Below are 24,413 nucleotides of genomic sequence, written 5' to 3' on the forward strand. Positions count from 1 at the left end.
CCATTGAAGGGTGAGAGGGTGGGCCCCGGCATCCTCCCCGTGTGTGGGGACTCCTGCGCCCGCCGGGCACCGCTTCCAGCCTGGTGCTGCCCACGACAGGACGAAGGGAGCCTAGTGACGGGAGTGAATGCACTTGGACGGCCCGGGCCGCGGCCGTCCCTGAGCGGCTGAAGACTGGTTTCCGCCGAGTTCCACGAGAGCCCTGCGGATGACAGAGTCCGAAGTCACCGGACACCTTTGAAGGCCAGCCTCAGGGAAGCCAGACCAGACCGGGGAGCCGAGCATCGCTCCAGACACAAACAGATCAAGGTCTACGTCTGGCTACAAGAACACAGACGACCTGGAAGAGAAGGTGGGCAGCGCCCAGGTGTTACTGAGCTGTTTCAGACACAGAGGACAAACACGTCATTTACCCTTCTGGCCAGAAAATAAGCCACATGATGGTGTGTACAGCCATTTACTAGTCACCATCAGGTAATATATATTTTGGTCAATTGTGAGGTTTTAATTATTATATTTCAGTTGGGCCACACGATCGTGGGCCCGGGAGCAGCAGTCCCCGTGCACAGTCTCTGCACAGCCATGAGGGTGACTTTCATTCTTTTTTTTTTTTTTTTTAAGGTATTATATGTGTACATATCTTACCATTGTCCCCCCCGCCCCACTCCCATACATGCCCTCACCCCCCAATGTTTTGCATCCGTTGGTTACTCTTATATGCATGCATATAAGTCCTTCAGTTGATCTCTTATTTCCCCCACCTCTCCCTAACCTTCCCGCTGTAATTTGACAGTCTGTTTGATGCTTTACTGCCTCTGTATCTATCTTTTTGTTCATCAGTTTATAATGTTTTTTATTATCCACAAATGAGTGAGATCATGTGGTATTTTTCTTTCATTGACTGGCTTATTTCACTTAGCATAATGTTCTCTAATTCCATCCAGGTGCCTACAAATGGTAGTAATTCCTTCTTTTTATGGCAGCATAGTATTCCATTGTGTAGATGTACCATAGTTTTCTGATCCAGTCATCTGCTGACAGGAACCTAGGCTGTTTCCAAATCTTAGCTATTGTAAATTGTGCTGCTATGAACATAGGGGTGCATATATCCTTTCTGATTGGTGTTTCTAGTTTCTTAGGATATATTCCTAGAAGTGGGATTACTGGGTCAAATGGGAGTCCCATTTTCAGTTTTTTGAGGAAACTCCATACTGTTCTCCACAGTGGCTGCACCAGTCTGCATTCCCACCAGCAGTGCACGAGGGTTCCTTTTTCTCTGCATCCTCGCCAACACTTGTCATTTGTTGATTTGTTGATGATAGCCATTCTGACAGGTGTGAGATGGTATGGCATTGTCGTTTTGATTTGCATCTCTCGGATAATTAGTGACTTTGATCATGTTTTCATGTGTCTCTTGGCCTTCCTTCTGTCTTCTTTCGAAAAGATTCTATTTAGGTCTGTTGCCCATTTTTTTATTGGATCATTTATCTTCCTTTTATTAAGTTGTATAAGCTGCCTGTAGATGTTGGAGATTAAACCTTTATCAGTGATAACATTTGCAAATATGTTCTCCCATACAGTGGGGTTTCTTGTTGTTTTGTTGATGGTTTCTTTTGCTGTGCAAAAGCTTTTTATTTTGATGTAGTCCCATTTGTTTATTTTCTCTTTGGCTTCCATTGCCCTAGGGGCAGTATCAGTGAAAAAGTTCTTTCGGCATATGTCTGAGATTTTGCTGCCTGTGGATTCCTCCAGTATTTTTATGGTTTCCCGTCTTATATTTAAGTCCTGTATCCATTTTGAGTTTATCCTTGTGTATGGTGTAAGTTGGTGATCTAGTTTAATTTTTTTGCCTGTGTCTGTCCAATTTTCCCAGCACCATTTGTTGAAGAGACTGTCTTGACTCCATGGTATGCTCATGCCTCCTTTGTCGAATATTAATTGCGCATAGTGGTTTGGGTTGATATCTGGATTCTCTATGTGACTTTCATTCTCGCTCAGTAGATGTGTTGTTCTGAGCAAGACAACGCACTGTCCCTGTCTCAGAGCCCCAGCCTCTAAATGCGTGAGATCGAGGCCGGGATGTCAGACGGCAGCCTGGCTGCAGAGCACCGGCGACCTTGCTCATCCCACACGGGCTTCCGTGGGCAGGTCCCAAGCAGCTCCCGGTGGCTGCTGGCCCTGCGAGCTGACACCCTGGAGGCAAGTGCCCAGGTCTCCGGGCACCCAAAGGCTGCAGGTTCCATTCCCAGGGGGGCGCACACCTCACTTGCGGGTTTGACCTCTGGTTGGGGCCCTGATCAGAGGCAACTGATCAATGTCTCTGTCTCTCTCTGTCTCTCTCTCTCTCCTCACCCCTCTAAAAAATCAATAAAAACTTATCCTCAAGTGAGGATTTTTAAAAAAGAAGAAGAAAGGGTGGCCTGAGACGGCCACAGCATCTCTGAGACATGGGAGCAAGTCCTGCAAGCTCAGGCAGCAGACGACTCCGAGGCTGCCGCAGGCAGGGCTGAAGCTTCTCAGAGCAGGGCTCCCCGATCGACCGTTCAGGGGTGGGCGGTGCGTGGAGTGGGTCAGCCATGTAGTGTTAGGTTGACTCTAAGGAGGGAGGAAGCCAGCTGCTGCCTGACCCCTCGCTGTGGCCCGGCAGTGACAGCTAGACGCACCGCTCCCTGTGGGAAGCGTGTGGCCTCGGTCTCACCTGTCGGACACACCAGGGACCTGTGGCGGCTCGGGCAGGTGAACAGAAAAGCTGTGTATGGACCTAGTCTTGGGACAAGTGAACAGAGTTAAGAGGTTTTTACTGTTGAAAATCAAATCATTTACTTTTGAAAATTTCTGGATAAATTCTAATTGTATTTGCAAATAAGCGAACAGGTGACTGGACTGGACCCGCTCCGCGGAAGCCAGCTTCGGACGGTGACGCAGCTGAAGTTGAGGACTCGTGCCCGGTTCAGCGCGCCCCCTGCCTGTTCCCTTCACAGCTGCTGGCGCAGGAAAAGAGCGCGTTAGCGGTAAATACCTGCCATCTGCCAGGACTTCCTGCCACGACTCAGTCAATGCAGTTAACCCCTCCACGCAGCTCTCGAACCACGGAGACGGTGTGAGGGTGTCAGGCAAGGCCATCCTCCCTCTCTCGGCCTCTCCTCCTTCTGATGTGCTATCCTTTCCAGCGGCTGCATTAAGAAACCTCTCAAAGACGGGCCGAAGCACAGTTTCGATGGAACTTAGCCACGGGGGGTTGTTCAAGAGAAGCCCTTTCCTCCGGAGAGCTGCCCCACCGAACGCGCTCCGGGCAGCCCCTTCCAGGTGCGGAGCCACTGCCCGAGTCGGAGAGGAGGTGACAACCGAGGCCCGAGTCGGAGAGGAGGTGACAACCGAGGCCCCAGTCGGAGAGGAGTTGACAACCGAGGCCCGAGTCGGAGAGGAGGTGACAACCGAGGCCCGAGTCGGAGAGGAGGTGACAACCGAGGCCCGAGTCGGAGAGGAGGTGACAACCGAGGCCCGAGTCGGAGAGGAGGTGACAACCGAGGCCCCACTCCCGTCGCCTCCACTGGCGGACTCCACAGCTGTTGCCACGGCTTTCCAAAGGGCGTCTGCAGGCTGAGCCAACGTCAGCCACGGGTTAGGAACATTCAAGTCACCCTTCTCTAAGGGACTCCAGAGAGCGACGGCCAGGTCAGTCACCACTCTCAAGTAGGGCCCTATTTCTGTGCTGTCTCGTGACAGCATTTCATCCAAAACCAGCATCACTTCTTGAGCATCCGGAGGGAAGCCACGAGTGGAAGCTGGATTCGGACGTAGGAAGTCTATCTGGTTGGTGACGTTACTTATAGAAATTAAGCAATCTAGGACTTCTTCCCAGGCGTTGACAGAATCCATGGAAAATATTTGAGTTCCATTATTAATTGCTACCAGAAGATGTTCCATGTCTCCCAAGTTGATTTCCCCAGAAGTTAAAAATGCAGCGATTTCTTCTGAAATTTCAGAAAACTCCCTGGACTGGTTCACATAGGATAGTATGCTAGATGACATACTGAGAACACCAGAGTCTTGGGAAATGTTAGGTTTGAGCCCAATCATCCCGAAGGCCAAGTCCAGAAATGGCGTCAACCAGTCATTTATATTTTCAAATACCAACTGACCCACTTTTTTCAGAGCAGTTATTTCATGCACAACATTTCCAACGTTCTGTTGCAAAATGGCAGACAGAGAATCGAAGAATTCCATAGTGTCATTGGCACCCAAGACATGAAGAGTCTCAAAAGCAGTGGCCATCTTCCCCGAAACCTTCTTGGCAAGCTGCAGCAGCTCCACCGTGGAGTTCACGGACGCGGCCAGACCCTTCATTTCCACGCTTGCGCTCACCAGCATGCCGAGAGTACGAGACATTTCCAAGAGGGGTTCCGGGACGGGACTTCCTCCACCAGCTCTTGAGATAACACCAAGCAATCTCTTAGGAATGTCTAAAGCTGCTCTGTTTCTTAGAGGGAGTGAGTGGCTTGTGAAGGAAAGCAGATCAGTTAGGTTAGCAAATAGGACCTCTCGGAGTGAAGGACACGAGGCACGGAAGTCCTTCCTGGGAGAGTTCAGAAGAGAATCCATAACAGCTGCTATCTCTGCTGAGGCTGCTCGCAGGAGGTGGAGAGCTCCCTGGAGCTGGTGGCTGAGCTGGGACAGGTTTGCAGAGCTATTCATGTGGAAAAACAGCTGACTCACCTGGGCAAGAAACTCCAAGTTCTTTCCAGTCCTATTTCTCACAGAAGCTTTACTTAGAAGAGCGTTAGATAAATCTCGCAGGAACTTCCATCCTCGGTAATTATCAAAATAAAAGTCTGTGTGGTCTGACATGAACCATCCTTTGATTAGGTGATATATGGTCTCCTTTAAACTTGAAAATATGCTCATCAATTTCTTTTCTTTCATGGAGGTAAGAAATTGGTCTACTTTCAGAATTTCTAAAACTTTATCCTTTGGGACAAAGCTGTAAATATATATATATATTTTTAATTTCATGTTTAGCAATGAAAAAGTTAAAACATAGAGTTAATTTTTTTGTTTTATACAAGCATTATGGGGCGATAATACTGACTGGCTGCTGTTGCTAAAATACACCGCCAATGAAAATTAGTATTTGTTCCAAACAAAATATTAAGCTTGCTGGCAAGCTTCAAAGGGATGGAAAAGGATATACAGAAAAAACATAATGTGACTGTTAGTTTTAAAATTTTTGAATTTTGTCAATTCCCAAATATAAACATTATAGTAGATAAACTGAAAATATTTAAACTCCTCAGTTGCGATTACACAGTTACTATTACAATAATTTGAATTATGACCATGATATATATGCATAAGTATTTAAAAACTAACTTTAATTTCATATAACATAGAATTTCATAATTATATTCAGAATCAAAAAAGACAAGAAAGTATAGTAAGTGACTAATTGTCAGGGGCTAAGCAGTTTCTATATACACTGAGTGGCCAGATTATTATGATCTCTGAACGCATAATAATCTGGCCACTCAGTATATATAGAGAGATATAGATATAGATATAGATATAGATATAGAGATATAGACATAGATATAGATATATTTTAGAGGCCCGGTGCATGAATTCGTGCATGGGTGGGATCTGGCTAGCCTGGCCAGGGGGAGGGGACATGGGCAATTGGCCGGCCAGCCTGCTGGTTGAACTCCTGGTCAAGAGGACAATTTTCATATTAGCTTTTTATTATATAGGATATACACTGAATGGCCAGATTATTATGCATTTAGAGATCATAATAATCTGGCCACTCAGTGTGTGTGTGTGTGTGTGTATATGTATATATATATTAGAGGCCCGGTGCATGAATTTGTGCATGGGTGGGGTCCGACCAGCCTGGCCAGGGGGAGGGGACATGGGCGGTTGGCCGGCCGGCCTGCTGGTTGAACTCCTGTCCGAGGGGACAATTTGCATATTAGCTTTTTATTATGTAGGATATACACTGAGGGGTCAGATTATTATGCGTTCAGAGATCATCATAATTTGGCCACTCAGTGTATGTTCAGTAGTTAAACAACAGTCATCAGTTATTTTACCTTGACATTTCAATAAGATGTTTGCTAAGCCACAATTCACTTCAAAGAGCTTTCACAGGGCCAGGTACAGTGCTGCGCTTGGCAGGTGCACTCCGGGAAGGAAAGTGGGTTGAATGAGTAACAACGACATGTACTGCACAGAAGTAGACTCACCTCATCTCTGCAACGATGTCGTGGAGGTCTTTCAGCAAAAGAGATGTTTTGTTCTCAGAATTTTCCTTTTCTGCAAAGGTGAGGAATGTTTTCAAAAGCTGTCCCATGAACTCCACCATGCCTCCTGGAGGGAGAAGTATTCTCTCACCCTTTTCTAACGGTGTCTGGTTCAAGGTGAGGTTAATGAGATTCAGGACCTGAAGGTCAGTGTCACTTAAGTTCCAGGCTGCTTGTCGAGAGCCCGCAGCTAAGTTATTGATTGAATTAACTAGGAAGCTTTTCAAAAGCAACCTAGCAACCGAGAAATTAGTTGACTGTTCTTGGTTTACCAGTTGAGCAAAAAGGTCAACGTGAGAATCACCTCCTCTGGAAATGTTTTTGAGATAATCCAAAAAGGTATTAATATCTTTAGTCAATGTTGAATTCTCATTGGCCATAAGGAGAAAGAATATTTGTATTATTCTGGAGTATTCTTCACTTGCATATTTACGAAGCCAGTCTTTTGTGACGGCTGGAAAACCTCCGGTCATTTCTGACTGCAACGATGATGAATTCAGGCCTTCCAAAATATGGACAAGTTGCACAGTCATTTTTTGAAGAGCCATTGAGTTAATCATTGGAATCTCTTCATTAATTTTAGAGAACAGGATTCTTCTATTGAAGTTGAGGTTTGAATCTTTCATGGCTTCTTCAGACTCAGGCCACAGATCTACAATGTTGTAAGCTGTTTTACTCCCTTTAATAAAACTTGATAGTGCTTCGAAATGCCTTCCTAGGAGGTTTGCATCCAAAAACATCATGAATAGAGAGACTACAGAGCGAGTACTATTTTCTAGGCTCTCATCCCCAGAAAGTAATGTTATCATCCTTCCCAATCTTAAGGAAAGATTCCTAAGAGATGCCTCTGTGCCTTCATTGTTAAGGATCCTGTTTAAAAGAGCTAATTTATCAAGAATGTTTTCATCTGATGTAGCTTTTGTAAAGCTGACGTTTCTAAGTTTTTCTATGATTTGTAAAGCAACTTGCTTCATGGGGCCAGGGGGACAGAGTCCAGAGGCGCTACCTGTGCTGTGATTTCCAGAGAGGACAAATAGAAACACCTTACGCCTAAATTCTTGCACAGTTTTCACAAGCAAGGCTTTAACGTGGAAGACTTCAGAGAGCTCAAGAAGAATGGAGCTCCAGTCCACTAGCTCATGAATTACGCAGACCATTTTCTTAGTTATTTCCATCCGGGAGCTTTCATTTGAACATGGTGAAGCTTCCCCTGGGGGAGACAGGTGGAGGTGGTCAAGTATACTAGCCACTTTGCTGTAGAAGTGGCCGTGACAGGCTTCTAACTCTGGATTCTGCTGAAATCCAGATATTGTGTAATTCCGGCACCAAACCACAGGAAGGCAAGTTACAACCTTGGAAAAAACCCCTGGCTTATCTGATACTAATTCAATGGTGTCCAGGAGAGTTTTCATCACAAACATGAAGTCTTCCTTGGTGACATGAGAAATGCCTAGGCCATGAAGGACTGTGAGGTCGTAGACATCCTTGAGGGCTTTGGTGACGTTCTGGTCCACCACTCTCTGCAGGAGCCTCACAGCGCGAGGAAGGGCCGAGGACAGATCCACCACAGCAGCCACGTCCTCTCTGGGAAACAGGCGTGACAGCCTCAGCAGATGACTGACATTCCAAGAATGGGAGCCGTCTACAAACTTCTCCATCAAGCCAACAAGCAACTTGACCCCCAAACTGTCAGTACCTGATCTGCTGATATTCCTTATAAAGTCCATTAGGCTTTCACCACCTTGCTCGAGTTGGTCTACCAGAAGGTCTATGTCGGTCTTCTTTAGGGTGAGCAGGAAAGAAGCTATCTTCTTTAAAACTTTATTATTACCTGGATCTTTCGGAATATTGTGATGGACTGGGGGCATTAGGGAGTTGAACACATCCCTAATCAACTGAATACCAAGACCCACAGCTTTCACTATTCCATGTGGAATTATTTGGGGTGAATTTTGGAGATCATCTGATAAGTTGAAGACAAGGTAACTTGCTAAATGAAAAAATGAATTACCTAAACGATGTATATCCTTTTCCTTTGGACTGGTAGTAAATATATTTAAGAACTTTTCAGCTTTAGAAGAGAAGTTATTTTCCAGAATGTTAGGGAAAATATCTTCCACAAGTTCTTGAATTTCTTTCCCCAGATCTACTAAATGCAGCCAACTATTTTGAAATTGGCTAGGAATTTCTTCTGACATTTCTATGGGTCTTAGAATTAATTCAGTAAAATGTTTCCAGTTGGATTGAGATGCAAATTCAAAGTCTCTTGTTAAGTTGTTGATAAGCATACTTACTTGGCTTGTGGAATTATTTAAAAGAGTTAATAAAATCTCAAATTTTGGTGCCTTTTCTTTTTCAAAGACTGCAGTAAGTATAACATTTAGAAAGTCAGTTACATTTTTTAAGTAAATATTCATACAATTTATATTTGACTTATTCAACGAACAACCAGATTCCACTGTATTCAACAGCCAAGTAACAAGTGTCAATGTAGAGTTAATTCTGTTTTCCACATCACTGAAATGCTTCAAAACACCCTGAAGATGGTCCGGTGGAAAACTAGGGTTATAGGCCTCATACGAATGATTGAAGATGTCCACCCATTCAACGCATCCTTTCAGTATGCTCATGATGTCCTCGGAGGAAAAGAGGGAATTTAACATGGCCAGAATATGTAACACCCTCTGTGAAGTATTTACATGTAATAAGCCATCTTCCAGAATAAATTCAGTGATGTTTTGGAAACTATCAGCACAGGACAATAAAGTATGGTCATGTGACACATTTCTAAGAAATAATATTGTTTCTCTTAGGTCAGTGATGATGCTTTCAAAGTTTACTTCATAATCCGTGAGGTTATTTAAAAGGAAGTGATTTATCAAGTGTGTATGTCTGTCTCTATAGTCTGAGGTGTTGCTTAACTCCATGAGCACACTAAGCACAGAATACAAAAACTCCCTGCCTGCTCTTGTACTTAGCGGAAATGCCTTCAGCTGACTCAAGGCGGTGTCCAGGGTGGAAAGGGATCTCTCCACCTGGTCCGGGTGAAGCAACTTTACTCTAACCAATGCATCACGTACTGCTCCCCAGAGTTCCCTGAGATCCCGAAAATCGTCCCGGTCATGGAAGCGGCCACCTTGAGTCATGTTTTTAAGTAGGTTCAATATGAGTCTAGCAGGGCGATGAATGGGAAATATTCCCTGGCAGCTCTCAGTAATTTTCACATCACTTTCCAGTTCACCCAAAAGCTGGGTGAGACCGATATGAAGAGGAGTAAAAACATTCACCTCCAGCTCCAATGTCTGAACTGTGCTTCCCCAGATTTCAGCCCACTTCTGAAGCCATGAAATGGAACAGTAAACAGCCACCCACTCACTGAACACGCTGCCATCTGCGGAGAGGTTTGAATGAATCTGTGTCCATAGATGAGTAAGTGGAGGCCCTCCATCTACTGAGTAACTCATAGAAGTGATTTTATTATTCAAAGCAAAGCATTCATTTCCCAACAGGGTTCCTAATGAACTGTTGAAGAGCTGGTTCATATACTGAAATAAAGAAATACGAAAATCTTCATCCCCCATTAGCAGCTGTTTGAGGCCGGTCAAAGTAGCGTGGATCACTTCCAACTCTGGGTGCTCTGCGGACATCAGGGACTGGGCTTGAAGCTCCAAAAAGTTGAAAACTGAAAGCAATTGTTGACAATAAGATACTTCAGAAATTCCCCCAAGAAGTTCTGTTGTCTCATATAAAAATGCAAATGCTTTGCTGATATTCTGAAAATTAAATTGCTTTAGAATCTCAAAAATGTGCTTCGAGGATTGAGTCAGGAAAGAGAGCGAAGACTCTCTACTCTGGATGCCCAATAGTTTGTCAGTGTATTGGTAAAATGAAGAATAAACCTGCAGAAGAAAAGCTGAATCTGGGTCCTTAAAGACATTTAGATATATATGAGTCAAAATTTTATCAACTTCTTGTTTTTCCGGTTCAGAAAGGGCTGAGAAAAGATCAGATGCATTCCTCACAGCGTAGACAGTGTCCAGAGCCTCTGAGACTTGCTCCTGCCTCAGGAATCCCAGTTCGTAGAGACTGTGGATTATGGATTCACTTAGATGAACAAAATCCATTTTCACAGCTGGTGATTCAGGCCAATCCGAGCGAAACAACTTGGAAAAATTAAAGCTTTTACTAAGAATCCTCTCACTTTCTAGAACAGAAAAATTTGAAAGTGTAGACAAGTTTCCGAATTTAGTTCTCTTTCCTTTGGAAATGCCGTACGTCCACAATTCCAGGAGCTTGGGGCTAATTTCAGAAAGTACCGTTTCCATAAATCTCAAAACATAGCTTGATTCCGTCTTTTCAAGAGTGTGCACTTTTTCAATCACCTCTTTGCCAAATTCCAAAAGTTTCTGAGTATCAATACCAGATGGCTCTCTTCCTGAATTCTTTAAGAGATTTATCCAGGAATGACGTGCATTTAGAATAGTCTCAGTGGGACCGCGGGATGAGTCAGAAGGGTTAGGCAACAACCATTTCTCCAAAAATTCCATAAAAGACAAAAGGAAGTTCAGTTGCTCATCCTCAAGGGCACCCAACTTCTTTTCCTTCATGAGCTGTTCCTTTGTGGAATTTAAGACCCTACAATATTAATAGAACTGTATTGGTATCAGGAAAAAGTAAATTAAAGCTACATCCAACCTATCTAATTTTCAAGATAATAATCAGATTTATTGTTAACGATCAATGAAATATTTACTAGACAATGTGTTTTCCCAGTAGGAATTAAATGAATGTGAGCATCTGAACGTGTTTAGAACTCCTCAATGCAGCTGCCCATATTTAGCTAGAAGCCTGCTTGCTGCACAGAAAACAGCCCGTTTCCTCGTATGGCTGCTGGAGACAGATCTGCTGCTTATGCCAGAAGAACCTTAGGGTGCGTTCCTCATCACATCTCAATGTCAGGGCTGCAGCGATTGTCCCCAGGGCAGCGTGAGTCAGACACTGGCCGGGTGCTCTGAGGAGCAGAGTGGATCCCTGCTCTGGAGAGCAATTCCTGTGCTCTTTAAATGCTATGCCTCCCACCATTACAACCTCGTGGTGTCCTTTTCCTCTACATGTTTATTTTTAAATGCACACCTTTAAAATAAAAGAGTTCTGCCATAGCAGCAACTGAGGAGACAGGACAGGCCCGCGCTTGTTAACAGAAGCCCCGACTCAGGAGCTACAAGCCCACTTTTGAAAGCCCTGGGGCCCCATGCGTCTCAGACATTAGGAAGGAAACACGGTGCACCTTTCAGATATGTGACCACGCCCCCTTCACCCACGGGGCCTGGGGCAGCCCCTTCTCAACCCACTGACCGTCTGTCCGGTCTGTCCACTGAGAAACCTAGGCATGGACTCAGAGCACGCGTGGAGGGTCAACAGACACGTTAACACACGAGTGTCTATGGAATGCGTTCCAGACTTTCTAAGATTTCAGAACTGTAGGTAAGAGGCTTGGCTATTAATGCCTTGAAGGGTGAGCCTTTCTCAACTTCCGTAAGTCTGTTCCGCTGTGTGACTCGGGCACAGGAGACACAGGACGATCCAACACAGGAGCTGTTTTGCTCTCTAACGCCTGGGGTCCCGGAGCAGAGAAAACACAGGCTAGGTCCAGCCTGGTGTCTGCAGGACAGAGAGTGGCGACTCTGGCCCATGGGACACGGAAAACGTTCCCATTGGAACGAAAAAGCTCCACAGTTAGGGACCCGCACCTTGACCTGCCGGCCCTCAGAGCACGCCTGCACACGCACTGGGCACGCCACCCGTGCTGACAGCGGGGATCTGTGCGGTCGCAGGGTGGGGAGGAGGTGACTGTGCATGAGGAGCACGCGGTACAGAGCCAGTGCCATGCGCAGGGACGTGGCCCCACGGCCCCATCCTCGCCATCCCCCACGGCCTTCTGTGGAACCTCGTCATTTCCCTTCCGTGGGAAAAGAAACATTGCGGAAAGGTTTTCCACTTGGCAGGTGCACACGGTGATTGATTTCCGGGCAGGAACGGGATGCAGGCACGTGGCCCACGTGTTCTCACTCCAGCTCCGCCGTCTCACACCAGTGTGCTTCCTGTCCTTACCGGCTCATTTACCCGCCCACCACCTGGCCTCTCTCACGAAGGGACCGCGCCGGCGGCTCCACGCACAGGCACAACCCTGAACGTGCCCAGGGAGTGTAGACAGACGCCGTTGCTGCTGTCTCTCTAGGGCTATTGGGCATTTGAGACTTTCAGGGGAGTAAGGCAGGGCGCTGATCCTCCTCCCCCTCCTCCCCCTTCTCCTCCTCCTCCTCCCGGGATTGATGAGTCCAGGCATAGAGGTACTGCAGGTGCCTCCTAAGGGCAGGTGTGCCCCGAACCACCTGTAGAACTCATTCATCTACAGCAGGGGTCCTCAAACTTTTTAAACAGGGGGCCAGTTCACTGTCCCTCAGACCATTGGAGGGCCGGACTATAGTTAAAAAAAAACTATGAACAAATTCCTATGCGCACTGTGGGCCCGGGACGAGTCGGCTGCTAAGCAGGACAGGCAGCGGCACCTGGCGGGCCGAATCAATGTCCTTGGCGGGCCGCCTGTGGCCCGCGGGCCGTAGTTTGAGGATGCCTGATACAGAAACCTGGGCCCCGCACACAGGCGAGTCAGCGTTTCTGTGGCAGGTCCAGACCTTCATACTGTCAGCAACCTTCACAGAGAGCTTTGAGCCACTCCAAGTCTGTGAGCCCTGCTCTAATGCAAAGCTCTGTCCCACCGTGTCCCTCACACCCCACCAGTACAAAAGCACTTCGCACGGTGACTTCAGGAGGGTGGAACGTCAGGTCTAGTCAAGGCCACGGTGGTTTCTTGATTCTGGTGGAAACGTAACAGAAGAGGACTCGGACTCCTTCTGACTCGACCTCCCCTCTGGCTAAGATGAAGGACCACTGGCCAATGAGCCGTGAAAGGCAGACAGATGGAAACAGCTGGGGGCGACGTGGACCGCACAAGGAACGTACGTGACCTAATTAACATGCATAAGCCCCTGCACCCGGCGACAGAAGTCATGTTCTTTGGGAGAGCACATATATTTACCGAAATCGATCATGTGAGCATAAAGTTCATCTCACCAAATCCCAAGACTAAAACATTCAGGGTATGTCCTCTCACTAAAATGAAAGTAGAAATCCATCTTTACAAGTAATCTGAAAAGCCCCCACATGTCCATGGAAATTAAGCGATCTGCTTCTAAATAACTATGAGTCAGAGAAGAAATCACATAAATATGAGAAGATTTTAAACGGGAAATGTTAGAAATGGATCACAGAGCCCTGCTCATCCAACTGTGTGGACGGTACCGGAGCTCTGTGAGGAGGGGGCGGCCTCAGAGCATCTGTTACAGAGAAAGAACACGTGAAACATCAAGACGCTGGGAAAAGATCAAACTGAATTTAGTAGGAGGGGATAATAAAGCTAAGAGGAGAAATTCATTAACTAGGAAATAAATGTTATTGTTCGTCTCTAAACGGATGTCAACGACGTAAAATCTAAAATCCAAAGCGCTGGCCCTTCTCAAACGCCCCACCCATCAGGTGGCCTCCCTGCACATGCTCACTGGAGACTGGAATTCGGGATCCAGCAGTTTTAGGAATTCGTTTCTAACAGCTTCACGCTTTAACCCTGTGCGCTCTGGGCTGAGAAACCCTGAAACGGGGGTGCCTTACGCCTCTGGAGCCTCCGGAGGTGCGTGGCTGCCGGGGCCCTCTGCTGTCGCGCTGCCCGTCCGCTGGAACAGCCCCTCCTGCAAAGCGCCCGCCGCCTCTTGCAGAACGCTGCCTCCCTCCAGCGGGCTCCTGAGCGCCTCCGGGCCGCGGCCGGGCCCTGTGAGCACCTGCACAGCCGGAAACGGGGCTATTACAACAACAGCAACAGAGAGATAACAGCGTCTGGTCAAGAAACATCAACGGACCAGCTAGCCCCGTGGTCGGCAAACTGCGGCTCGCGAGCCACATGCGGCTCTTTGGCCCCTTGAGTGTGGCTCTTCCACAAAATACCACGGCCTGGGCGAGTCTATTTTGAAGAAGTGGCGTTAGAAGAAGGTTACGTGTTAAAAATTTGGCTCTCCAAAGAAACTTCAATCGTTGTCCTGTTGATATTTGGCTCTGTGGACTGAGGAGTTTGCCGACCACTGAGCTAGATGACCGACAGCCCGTTTTCACAAGGCTGGGAGATTGCCAAGGTGGCTAACAATTGCACTGTGGCTGAACGTCTCAGAAATTAAAGACTACAAATGGCCACAATGGAGGGGTGGAACTTCTTCATCGGGCCCCACTCTCTCTTTCCTCCCGCTACTCCCGTTCCCAGCAGAGAGAGCAGGAGGCACATTTCCAAACAAGGGAAATACGCCCCCCACGAAGCCGCCATGTCGGAGACAGTACGAGCACAGTCCTGCTTTAAAATGAGGTCGTGATCACACCCAGCCACAGATGCACGGGACGTCACAGGCCTCGGGATGATAAAGCCAAAGGCAGTCCGTGCTGGGGCTCCACACGGCATCCAAACAGGTCGTTCACGCGCAATCACGGAAGGCAGGGAGCGCGTGACAAGGGTCTGTGTGCGAGGTAACCCTGACTACCCAGCAGCCAGGCACCCAGATATGCACTGAGCAAGGCGTCGACCTGACCCCGCTGATGCTTGGGTAGGTGGCTCTGTCCCCGGATCATTTTACGGCCAAACTCAGTGCCACCAAGTGGACAATCGCATGTGCCGCTTTCAAATGTCTTGTCTAGCCCTAGCCGGTTTGGCTCAGTGGATAGAGCGTCGGCCTGCGGACTGAAGGGTCCCAGGTTCAATTCCGGTCAAGGGCATGTACCTTGGTTGCGGGCACATCCCCAGTGGGAGGTGTGCAGGAGGCAGCTGATCGATGTTTCTCTCTCATCGATGTTTCTAGCTCTCTATCCCTCTCCCTTCCTCTCTGTAAAAAATCAATAAAATATATTTAAAAAAATGTCTTGTCTACTATTGGAGGTTTGGACCTTTATTCATGACACACGTTAGGAAGAAAAGTTAAAGATGTGTGTCCTTGGAGGAAAGCGTGGGGTGGGGGCTGTGATGACAAAAACAGACCATGGTTCTTGCAGCTGCATGAAGTCCAAGACAGACTCCCGGGGGCATCTGTGCTGAGGGGCAGCGAGCCCAGGCCGTGGGCACAGGGAGGAGGGCACACGCGGCCAGGACATAGGGCCCAGGGCCTCTCCTGGAAGGACACAGGGGCACTGAGAGGCGGGGATGGGAATGGCCAGGGTGAATAACTAGCCCCGCTGCCCAGCGCTGCGCCCGCAGTCGGTGCTGCTCTGGGCACTGGATGCTTCGTGCAGGGGGCAGCGTTCTGTGAAGCGTTCCAACCACAACAAAATCAAACATCAACCGGAGAAAGATGTGGGAGGCGTGGGATGGAGGTAATGCACTTAAACCCACGCAGGCACACAGGGCGCTTCGATGGGCAGAGCACCTGTTTGTAGACCTGCAGCCAGCTGACCGCGTGGACCAGGTAGGTCTTGGCTGCTGACCAGCGGGCGTCACAGTCTCCAGGGTGACTCCCTCCGTCAGCTTCGTCCTCGGAGGCTCGGGACAAGGCTGAGCACACCATCCGCTCCAATGAACTGTCTGTGGGAATCTGGCAACGACATGAGTAATACTTAGCAGTCAAGCTTTCTTTTTCTAGAATGTTCCTCTTCTAAAAATATTACCGCAATCTCGCTGAAGGAAAGGCTGACATTGGCTTGAAGAAGTAACAGGTTGATAAAGTGTCGCTTAAAATGTCCTGGCACCGCCCAGCCTGCCCAAGCGATTCCCAGTCTCTCCAGGAGAAACCCAAGTGCGAGAGAAGCAGGAAGCGTGCGTACCTCTCTCAGGTCAGCTGAGTAATTCAGGATTTGTTCCGCATGGAGGTCATCCAATCCGAATCGGGACTGCAGGTCCGCCTGGACCTCCTGCGGGGCCCGCAGCAGGCTGCGCAGAGACAGGCTGCGCCCCGACTCTGCGAGACAGCCAGGGGGACAGGTCAATTTCTCAGCACTGGCAGGTGGCGTGTCGGCAGCAGTTCAGAGGACGGCACCTTCACTTTCGCAGGGAAAGCAGCGGGCGACCGAATGCCCTTGGGACGATAGAGTTCAGAGAAGCAAACGGAAGCTGGCCCTGGGTGCGCGGGGAGGGGCGCCCGCTCCCGGCGGGAATGGCTGCAGGTCTCTACGGGCCATCTGACAACGTAGCTCAAGAACTTCGTGAAATTCCACTCACAGGACCCGGTAATTTTACTTCCACAAATCTACCTCCAGAAGCCTGCCATGGCCATCAAGAACAAGAATGTACAGCGGCCAAAACCGGTTTGGCTCAGTGGATAGAGCGTCGGCCTGCGGACTGAAAGGTCCCAGGTTCGATTCCGGTCAAGGGCATGTACCTTGGTTGCGGGCACATCCCCAGTGGGAGGTGTGCAGGAGGCAGCTGATCGATGTTTCTCTCTCATCGATGTTTCTGACTATCTATCCCTCTTCCTTCCTCTCTGTAAAAAATCAATAAAATATATATTTAAAAAAAAAAAAAAGAATGTACAGCAATGTCTCTGTGCTGGTTTTACTGGTTAAGTGGAAACCCAGCGGAGCGTCTAGCACGGGGGGGAATAAATTTCAGCATGCTCACAGCATCAAATGCTCAGGAGCCTTCACACTGTCCTGCCAGAAATCACTGAAACCCCCAGCACAGAAGTCCCTCCTCTCTGAGTCAGTGAAGGTATAGAACTCATCAGCTGCCCCCACCACCCAGCACTGCCACCCCGAACGGCACACCCAAACTGTAAGTCCAAAACACCCCCCAAGGCTTCACCAAATCTCTGTCAACTGCAAACAAAACAGCATATAAATTCCAACATCAAGGTCTCCTCTCCCCGGCACGCAACGGGTTGGGCGTCCCCCCCTGTGGTGGGGAACACGTCCCTGCGCCCACGTGGCTATGGCCATGGGGCCTCCGCACGTGGCCTGAGGCTTTAATTAGCCTGGGTGCTCACCTGCTCCCGACCACAACACAGAAAGGAGGCTAGTCCAGGGGTGGGCAAACTTTTTGATTCGAGGGCCACAATGGGTCCTTAAACTGGACCGGAGGCCGGAACAAAAGCATGGATGGAGTGTTTGTGTGAACTGATATAAATTCAAAGTCAAGGAGCGGAGGGGAGAGCAAGAGAACCGGATAGAACAGCCGGATCCGGCCCGCGGGCCGTCGTTTGCCCACGGCTGCTCTGGACCCTGGCTGCTCCTGGAACCCCAGCTGCACCTTTTCCAGGACTGGCTTCTCCCAATAAACTGTGCTCCCCTTAAAAAAATACATAAAAATTTTTAAAAAAACTCTGTCCATTTTCATCTGAAAACCAGCGACGAGGTGGTTCCAGATCCTGACTCTTCAGCCACCTGCCGAGTGCCAGCTCTGGGCGCCACAAAGCCCCTCCACCCGCCCGCGTGGTCTCCGGCTGAGTAATTCCTACGCTGTTTACATCAGAGCTTCTGAGGGCACTGGGACCACGGGCCAGGCCCAGGCCCCTCGCTTCCCGGCTGCTCATCTCCCCGTGGCATCCGCGTGAGAGGCTGGTCCGAGGTTTACACAGCGCTGAGTGTCAGGAGGCGCCAGGCATTTCTCTCCAGCAACACGACGGGCCGTTCCCGGGAGAAGGACACACACCCAGAGCCACCGAGGGTCCTGCCTCCAGCTGAAGTCACCATCAAACCCGGAGGTCTGACTCCCAGCCTGTGCTGTGACCACTAACCCCCAGGCTCAGAGAACTTGGAACCGGTCACAGGATTCGGGAAAGGAGGGAAAGAGTCACATCAGCCGTCAGGGGTATAACACTGTCCGAGCAGTCTAAAACCGGAAAGACAGCTTGGGTCCTGGAAGTCATGCTGAGTGACAGCTAAGAGCACACGGATGCACGATTCCCGAACACAGCCCGGCTGGCCCAGAGCCGGAGCCGCCGACGGGCCTTCCCGCCCCTCACACGCTGTCCTCTGCCCGCCTCTGGAGTCACAGTAAACGAACACAGTTTGCAGCTGCCTCCAGAAGCTGTTCTGTGATGGTTCTTAGCTCTCACTCCCCGGAAGTTACTAGAACGTCACTACTTTTAATGACATCCGTAACTGTCATTCCGTTCCAGTTGTAAGGTAAGCGGATCGCTGTAACTTGGATGACGCACAGACCTAATGATAACGCTTTTGTACACTGAGGTCGCGGGAAGGATTCGGCGAGGTGGTGTGTGTCCCCCACTCCGCCGGGCGCTGTGCTGAGCGTAAGAACCCGTGCTTCCTGCTGCGATCCGCCCACAGGGGGCGCAGGGAAAACACTGGCCACCTGGCTTCCCTCCGGCAGGGCCAGCGGACACCCTTCCTGTCTGGGGGTCCTCCCTCCACTGAGCCACCGGCAACGAGCACCGGGGGCCTGGGGATGGAGGGTGTCCTGCGAGGCTGCTCCACGGGCGGGACATCTGGAAGGAGCTCAGACACCTCTGCGTAAGCGTCTCCCGGGGCCGTTCAGAGTGATCTGAACGGCACTGGAGCTCCGCCGGTTGTCAATAAGTTTAACGAGCGAACGACAGGAAATACCGTAACCGCTTAGGTACCCACCCGCACCGGCGGCTGCTACTCCACGTTCCTGCAGGAAAGTCAGCGTGGAAATGGCCGCCTTCAGCACCATCTTGGAAACCCCGGAGGCGGCAGGGTTCAGCGGCAGCCGATCTAGCTCCTCCAGAGACGTAAAGCATCTGGAACCAAACAAAAGCAAAGCAACGTGAGCCGGTCGCTGGCACAGGGCATGGCTCCACACGTCCACCCCGCCGCCGCGCCCGCCCCTGCGGCTGAGGGGACTGTCGGGAGCGACCTCAGTGGACAAAGTCCTGAGAGGGCAGGTTTCACAAAGTGGCCTGTTCCCAAGGTTAGTCATGCATCCTGCCCCCCTTAGGCTTAGAGACCCTTCAGCACAATAGTTTAGGAATCACACATTCTGCCCCCCAGAGCTTAGTTAACCTTCATACACAGTTGATTTATAAGCGTAATTATCCTTCAGCAAGAAGCATGGCTAGATTATCTCATGGAAAGGAACTTAGGTGGCGTTGGAGATGTACAGGTATAGCCGATGGAATCTTAGCCAAGATAAGGAGCTTTGTGTAAAGGTCAGTAGGAAACCTGAAACAAAGGGGTATAATTATGTTTACCACATACCAGGAATGATGTATTGTGTGGAATGTAACTGACCCTGTATAAATGTATGGTGAAAATAAACTCGGGACTGTAAGCGGGAAGTGCTACAGTCCTCCCGACCCCATTCTGTTTTCTGTCTGTCTTTCTCATCCTCTCCCCGCCTTGCAGGTACTGTTTGACTGATGCCGGCAGGCTCCGGCAGGGGACCACCCACACTCAGCATTCGTGGTGGCTTTCAATGTGGCCCAACGCCCTGGACTCAGACTCATCGTAACAGTCCAGTCCCTCCCATGAACACTTGGGCACCTGGGCCACCTCCTGCTCTGCCTGCGACAGAACCTGAGTTTCTGACGCTTTCCAGCGCTCGGTAGGGCAGCCAGGGTGCAAAGCGCTGTCACCGCGGGAAGGCAGGTGAGCCGTCAGCCTGGCTGCCTCCAGGTCAGGTGCTCGGCTCACTGTCTGGAGGGCACCCACCGGGACGCCTGGCACCGTCCTCCACGCAGTCTTAAGCCTGGATCTGAAGGGTCAGCGATCGTGTTCACCAAACCGCTTCGCACACACAGGCCTCAGGGAGTCCCCAGGCCTGTAGTGTTCATGTTGTTTTTATCGGTCAGTATTTTACTTTATAAATAACTATGCTTAAACTTGTAAATTTGAAAATCCATTCAACTGAGGGGGGGCCTATATCTGAATTTTAGCAACATGAGACCCAAAATACCCAAGTTGTACTCCAAAGAGGTTATTTCTCCGAAGCTTCTGATTAGGAAGGTCGCCCGTGGCATCCCGCACACGGCGGAGCGCCCAGGGTACAGGAGCTGTCCCTGAAACCTGGTCACGCCACGGGAAGCACACCGGGTGTGCAAATGTGTAAGTTATAACCAACCTACCATTGTCAAAATGCGTCCCGCCTTCCTACACTGACCAATGTGCCTTCCTAACAACTTGGGAAGCCACGGTCCCTTAGCTAAACTTATGACACACACGTCACATGCCCATTAGTGAAAGACTCAGAAATAACCCCAAGTCCAAGTACGTTATGGTAGACGGCATGGTACCAAAAAGGAATGTTACACAGCCATGAAAATGTTCATTCGAGGACTCTAGGAACATATGAAATGTCAATGGTGAAATAATTTCAATCAAGGAGAATGTGCTCTGGACAGCATTGCTGCCCTTACGTCAGATATTTACACAGGAACACGAGGGGCAGGCGGAGGGGCAGGAGTTCTAGCTGTGGGATGACACCACTCTGGAGTTTTTCTTATCCTATCCTCCATAATGAACGACTAATATGCAAATCGGCCGAACAGCGAACAACCGGTCGCTATGACACGTACTGACCACCAGGGGGCAGACACTCAACGCAGGAGCTGCCCCTGGTGGTCAGTGTGCTCCCGCAGGGGGAGCACTGCTCAGCCAGAAGCCGGGCTGACGGCTGGTGAGTGCAGCAGCGGTGGCGGGAGCCTCTCCTGACTCGGTGTCTGTCAGACATCCCCCGAGGGCTCCTGGACTGCAAGAGGGCGCAGGCCAGGCTGAGGGACACCCCCCCACAAGTGCACAAATTTTGTGCACCCGGCCTCTAGTTATCAAATAATTACTTGGAGCCCTGGCTGGTGTTGCTCAAGTGGTTAGAGCAGTGGTCGGCAAACTCATTCGTCCACGGAGCCAAACATCAACAGCACAACGATTGAAATTCCTTTGGAGAGCCAAATTTCTTAAACTTAAACTTCTTCTAACGCCACTTCTTCAAAATAGACTCGCCCAGGCCGTGGTATTTTGTGGAAGAGCCACACTCCAGGGGCCAAAGAGCCGCATGTGGCTCGCGAGCCGCGGTTTGCCTACCACTGGGTTAGAGCATCAGCCAATGCACAGAAGGGTCTCAGGTTCAATTCCTGGCCAAGAGCACGTATCTGGGTTGCAGGTTCGATTCCCAGCCCTGGTCAGGGTGCGTGCAGGAGGCAATCAATCGATGTGTCTCACATCAATGTTTCTCCCTCTCTCTCTCACCCTCCCTCAACCCCACCATTCTATTCTAAAAAAATCAATGGAAAAAAGTACCCTTGGGTGAAGATTTAAAAATAATACTCAGAGATATATATATATTTCCCATTTAAAAAGTGAGGAGGAGACACCCACATACCTATAACTCGTTACCCTCTCTTTGTATCTTACTTCAAGACCGCCTGCAGGAGGCGAACTGCACCGCGGAGGCCATCATCCATGGGGCCCTGGTCTGCGTACAGCCTGGGCAGCGACAGCAGGAAGTCCCAGACGTGGGGCTGCTGGTGAAGGCTTTCCAATGCCGATATCGCCTCCTCCGTCTTGTTGAGATCTGCCTGATAGAAGAGGACACCGTGGGCTGTTTTTTTTTTCTCTTTGTTCTTGTTTGTCAACTAAAGGACGGGGCAAAGTGCAGGAAGCTGGGGCCTCTGGTGGCAGGCTCTGCCTGAGCGCCCCGGGACCTGGAACCGGTGGGAGGTAAAAAGGGGGCTGAGAGGCTGAGCTTGAAAGGCTGTGCCGGTGTGGACGGGAAAGAGAGGTCCAGGTCTGCTTTGGCAGGCAATTTCTCCGAGGGGGAGGTAGAGCTTAGAAATAAAGGAGGAGCCGAAACCGGTTTGGCTCAGTGGATAGAGCGTCGGCCTGCGGACTGAAGGGTCCCGGGTTCGATTCCGGTCAAGGGCATGTACCTTGGTTGCGGGCACATCCCCAGTGGGGAGTGTGCAGGAGGCAGCTGATCCATGTTTCTCTCTCATCGATGTTTCTAGCTCTCTATCCCTCTCCCTTCCTCTCTGTAAAAAACCAATAAAATATATTTAAAAAAAAAAAAAAAGAAAGAAAGTATGTCTAGCCCGGGCCGGAGTGCGGTAGTCAGACCAAAGGGTCATGGGTTCGAGTCTGGGCCAAGGGCCCTGGTGGGACACGTCCGGGCGCTGCTTCCACCCGCCGGCGGCAGCGAGGCCGGGCCTGGGCGCGGGTGGGGGGGCCCGGGGTGCAGGGAGCCCCGCGGTGGGCAGCCCCGTGGGCCCGTGGGCGGGGGCCGAGCTCTGCGCACACCGCGGAGGCGAAGCGCAGGGAGGGGGCGTCCTGAGGGCCGCGCCCCGGGTCGGGGGGGGGGGGGGGTCACCGGCCCGGCCGTGCCTGCACCCCACGTGGCTGTCTCTGGCGGCACCTCGCGAGGAGGTGGCACCGGTGCTCCGTGGGGCGTGTCCGGGAAGGGCCGCCCTGTGCCCGTGGCCGCCCGGGACACCGGCCCCACGTCTGCGGGACCCGGGGGCGGCCACTGTGTCCGGCTTAACCCCGCGACCCCGGCCTTCCGCGTCCCTCGAGGCCCCCCCCCCTTCCCCTGTCAAGGCGCCGGGTCCTCAGGCCTGAGGGGCCGAACCGCCTGCACGCAGCTCCGGCTCCGCTGCCTCCTCCTCAGCGCCCGCCCGCGGGGCCGTGTCCCGGGGCTCCCTCCAGGGGGTCCCGCCCCCAGGGTGACACGCGGGGCAGGTGCCAGGCCTGGGCGGGGACAGGACACGGCCACGTGGCCCACGCACGGTCCGGGCCCTGCCGGCCTTTTCCTCCCTCCTCCCGTTCCCTCGGTGTTTCTCGGAGATGGCGGCGCTCCCAGCTCGGGGCCCGGCCGTCCCCGCGGGGGCGCAGGCGCAGTCACCGGCCCGGAGCGGAGCGGAGACTCCGGGCGGAACCAACGTGCGGAGACCCAGACCCCGCGGACCCGGTTCCACGCGCTCGGTGCCTGGAACTGCGGCCTGGTCGGGAGGAAAAGCCACCTGCACAGTGAGTGCTGTCTTCAACCAATCAGATCCCACCGTGCCGGTGCGGTGACTCCTTCCGGAGTCCGGCCTCCTTCCGGTTTCTTCTCTAGCGACCCCAAGCCGCGGTTATCCACTCAGACCCCTCCTTAGAATTAGCGGATGGACAAGCCCCACCTCCGTCCCGTACATGTGCTCCGCCCGCTCTGGCCCCTCTGGTTCCCGCCTGCCCTCTTGGTTCTGGTCCATCCCTGGCGCCAAGAGCCTTCAGTGGTGACACCTGGGCCCCAGCGGGAGTGTGCCCAGGGCGAGTCCGAGGGACCCCCAGACTTGGGATTCAGCACTGATCTGATGTCACAGACCTCAGAGCCCCACCCCCAGGCCTCACTGCACCCGCTGCCCCGCCCCCAGGCCTCACTGCACCCGCTGTCCCGCCCCCGGCCTCACTGCACCTGCTGTCCCGCCCCCAGGCCTCACTGCACCCGCTGTCCCGCCCCCAGGCCTCACTGCACCTGCTGTCCTGGACCCAGGCCTCACTGCACCCGCTGTCCCGCCCCCAGGCCTCACTGCACCTGCTGTCCTGGACCCAGGCCTCACTGCACCTGCTGTCCTGGACCCAGGCCTCACTGCACCCGCTGTCCCGCCCCCAGGCCTCACTGCACCTGCTGTCCTGGACCCAGGCCTCACTGCACCTGCTGTCCCGCCCCCAGGCCTCACTGCACCTGCTGTCCCGCCCCCAGGCCTCACTGCACCTGCTGTCCTGGACCCAGGCCTCACTGCACCTGCTGTCCCGCCCCCAGGCCTCACTGCACCTGCTGTCCTGGACCCAGACCAAGTTCCTCTTCCAGCCCATCTCCCTGGGGAGTGTGCCTGCCCCAAACCAGAGTCTGCATGCTGTTGCTGAAGATAAAATCAGGAGACTGAACCCATGCTTTCAGCCTAACCGTTGTCTCCGAAGACCATGTTTCAAACTCCCGGCACCATACTTACTGTTAAGAAGCTGGAGCCATAAGGTGAACCTACAACAGAGAAGATTTCAGACGTGTCAGTTCCAGCAGCAGTCAGAACGCACGTGCTGAGTGGCCGTTTTAGTTCTAACATCCAATGGTCCAACACAGAATCT

General features: G+C 51.2%; 1 protein-coding gene across 1 annotated transcript in view; it reads right to left on the reverse strand.

The window, feature by feature from the left end:
- The window catches only part of ABCA13 (ATP binding cassette subfamily A member 13), a gene marked incomplete at its 5' end in the record, with an annotated part of 149,231 nt that overhangs the window by 111,209 nt on the left and 13,609 nt on the right, over window positions 1–24,413 (reverse strand). The window contains 8 exons of the mRNA XM_080665222.1: window positions 3,020–4,576; window positions 6,240–6,309; window positions 6,973–10,931; window positions 14,025–14,191; window positions 15,812–15,976; window positions 16,206–16,339; window positions 18,969–19,099; window positions 21,708–21,928. Coding sequence (XP_080521348.1) covers window positions 3,020–4,576; window positions 6,240–6,309; window positions 6,973–10,931; window positions 14,025–14,191; window positions 15,812–15,976; window positions 16,206–16,339; window positions 18,969–19,099; window positions 21,708–21,928 — 6,404 coding nt within the window. The remainder of the gene's footprint in view (window positions 1–3,019; window positions 4,577–6,239; window positions 6,310–6,972; window positions 10,932–14,024; window positions 14,192–15,811; window positions 15,977–16,205; window positions 16,340–18,968; window positions 19,100–21,707; window positions 21,929–24,413) is intronic.

The sequence above is a fragment of the Plecotus auritus genome, assembly GCF_963455305.1.
Source record: "Plecotus auritus genome assembly, chromosome: 4".
Taxonomy (NCBI): domain Eukaryota; kingdom Metazoa; phylum Chordata; class Mammalia; order Chiroptera; family Vespertilionidae; genus Plecotus; species Plecotus auritus.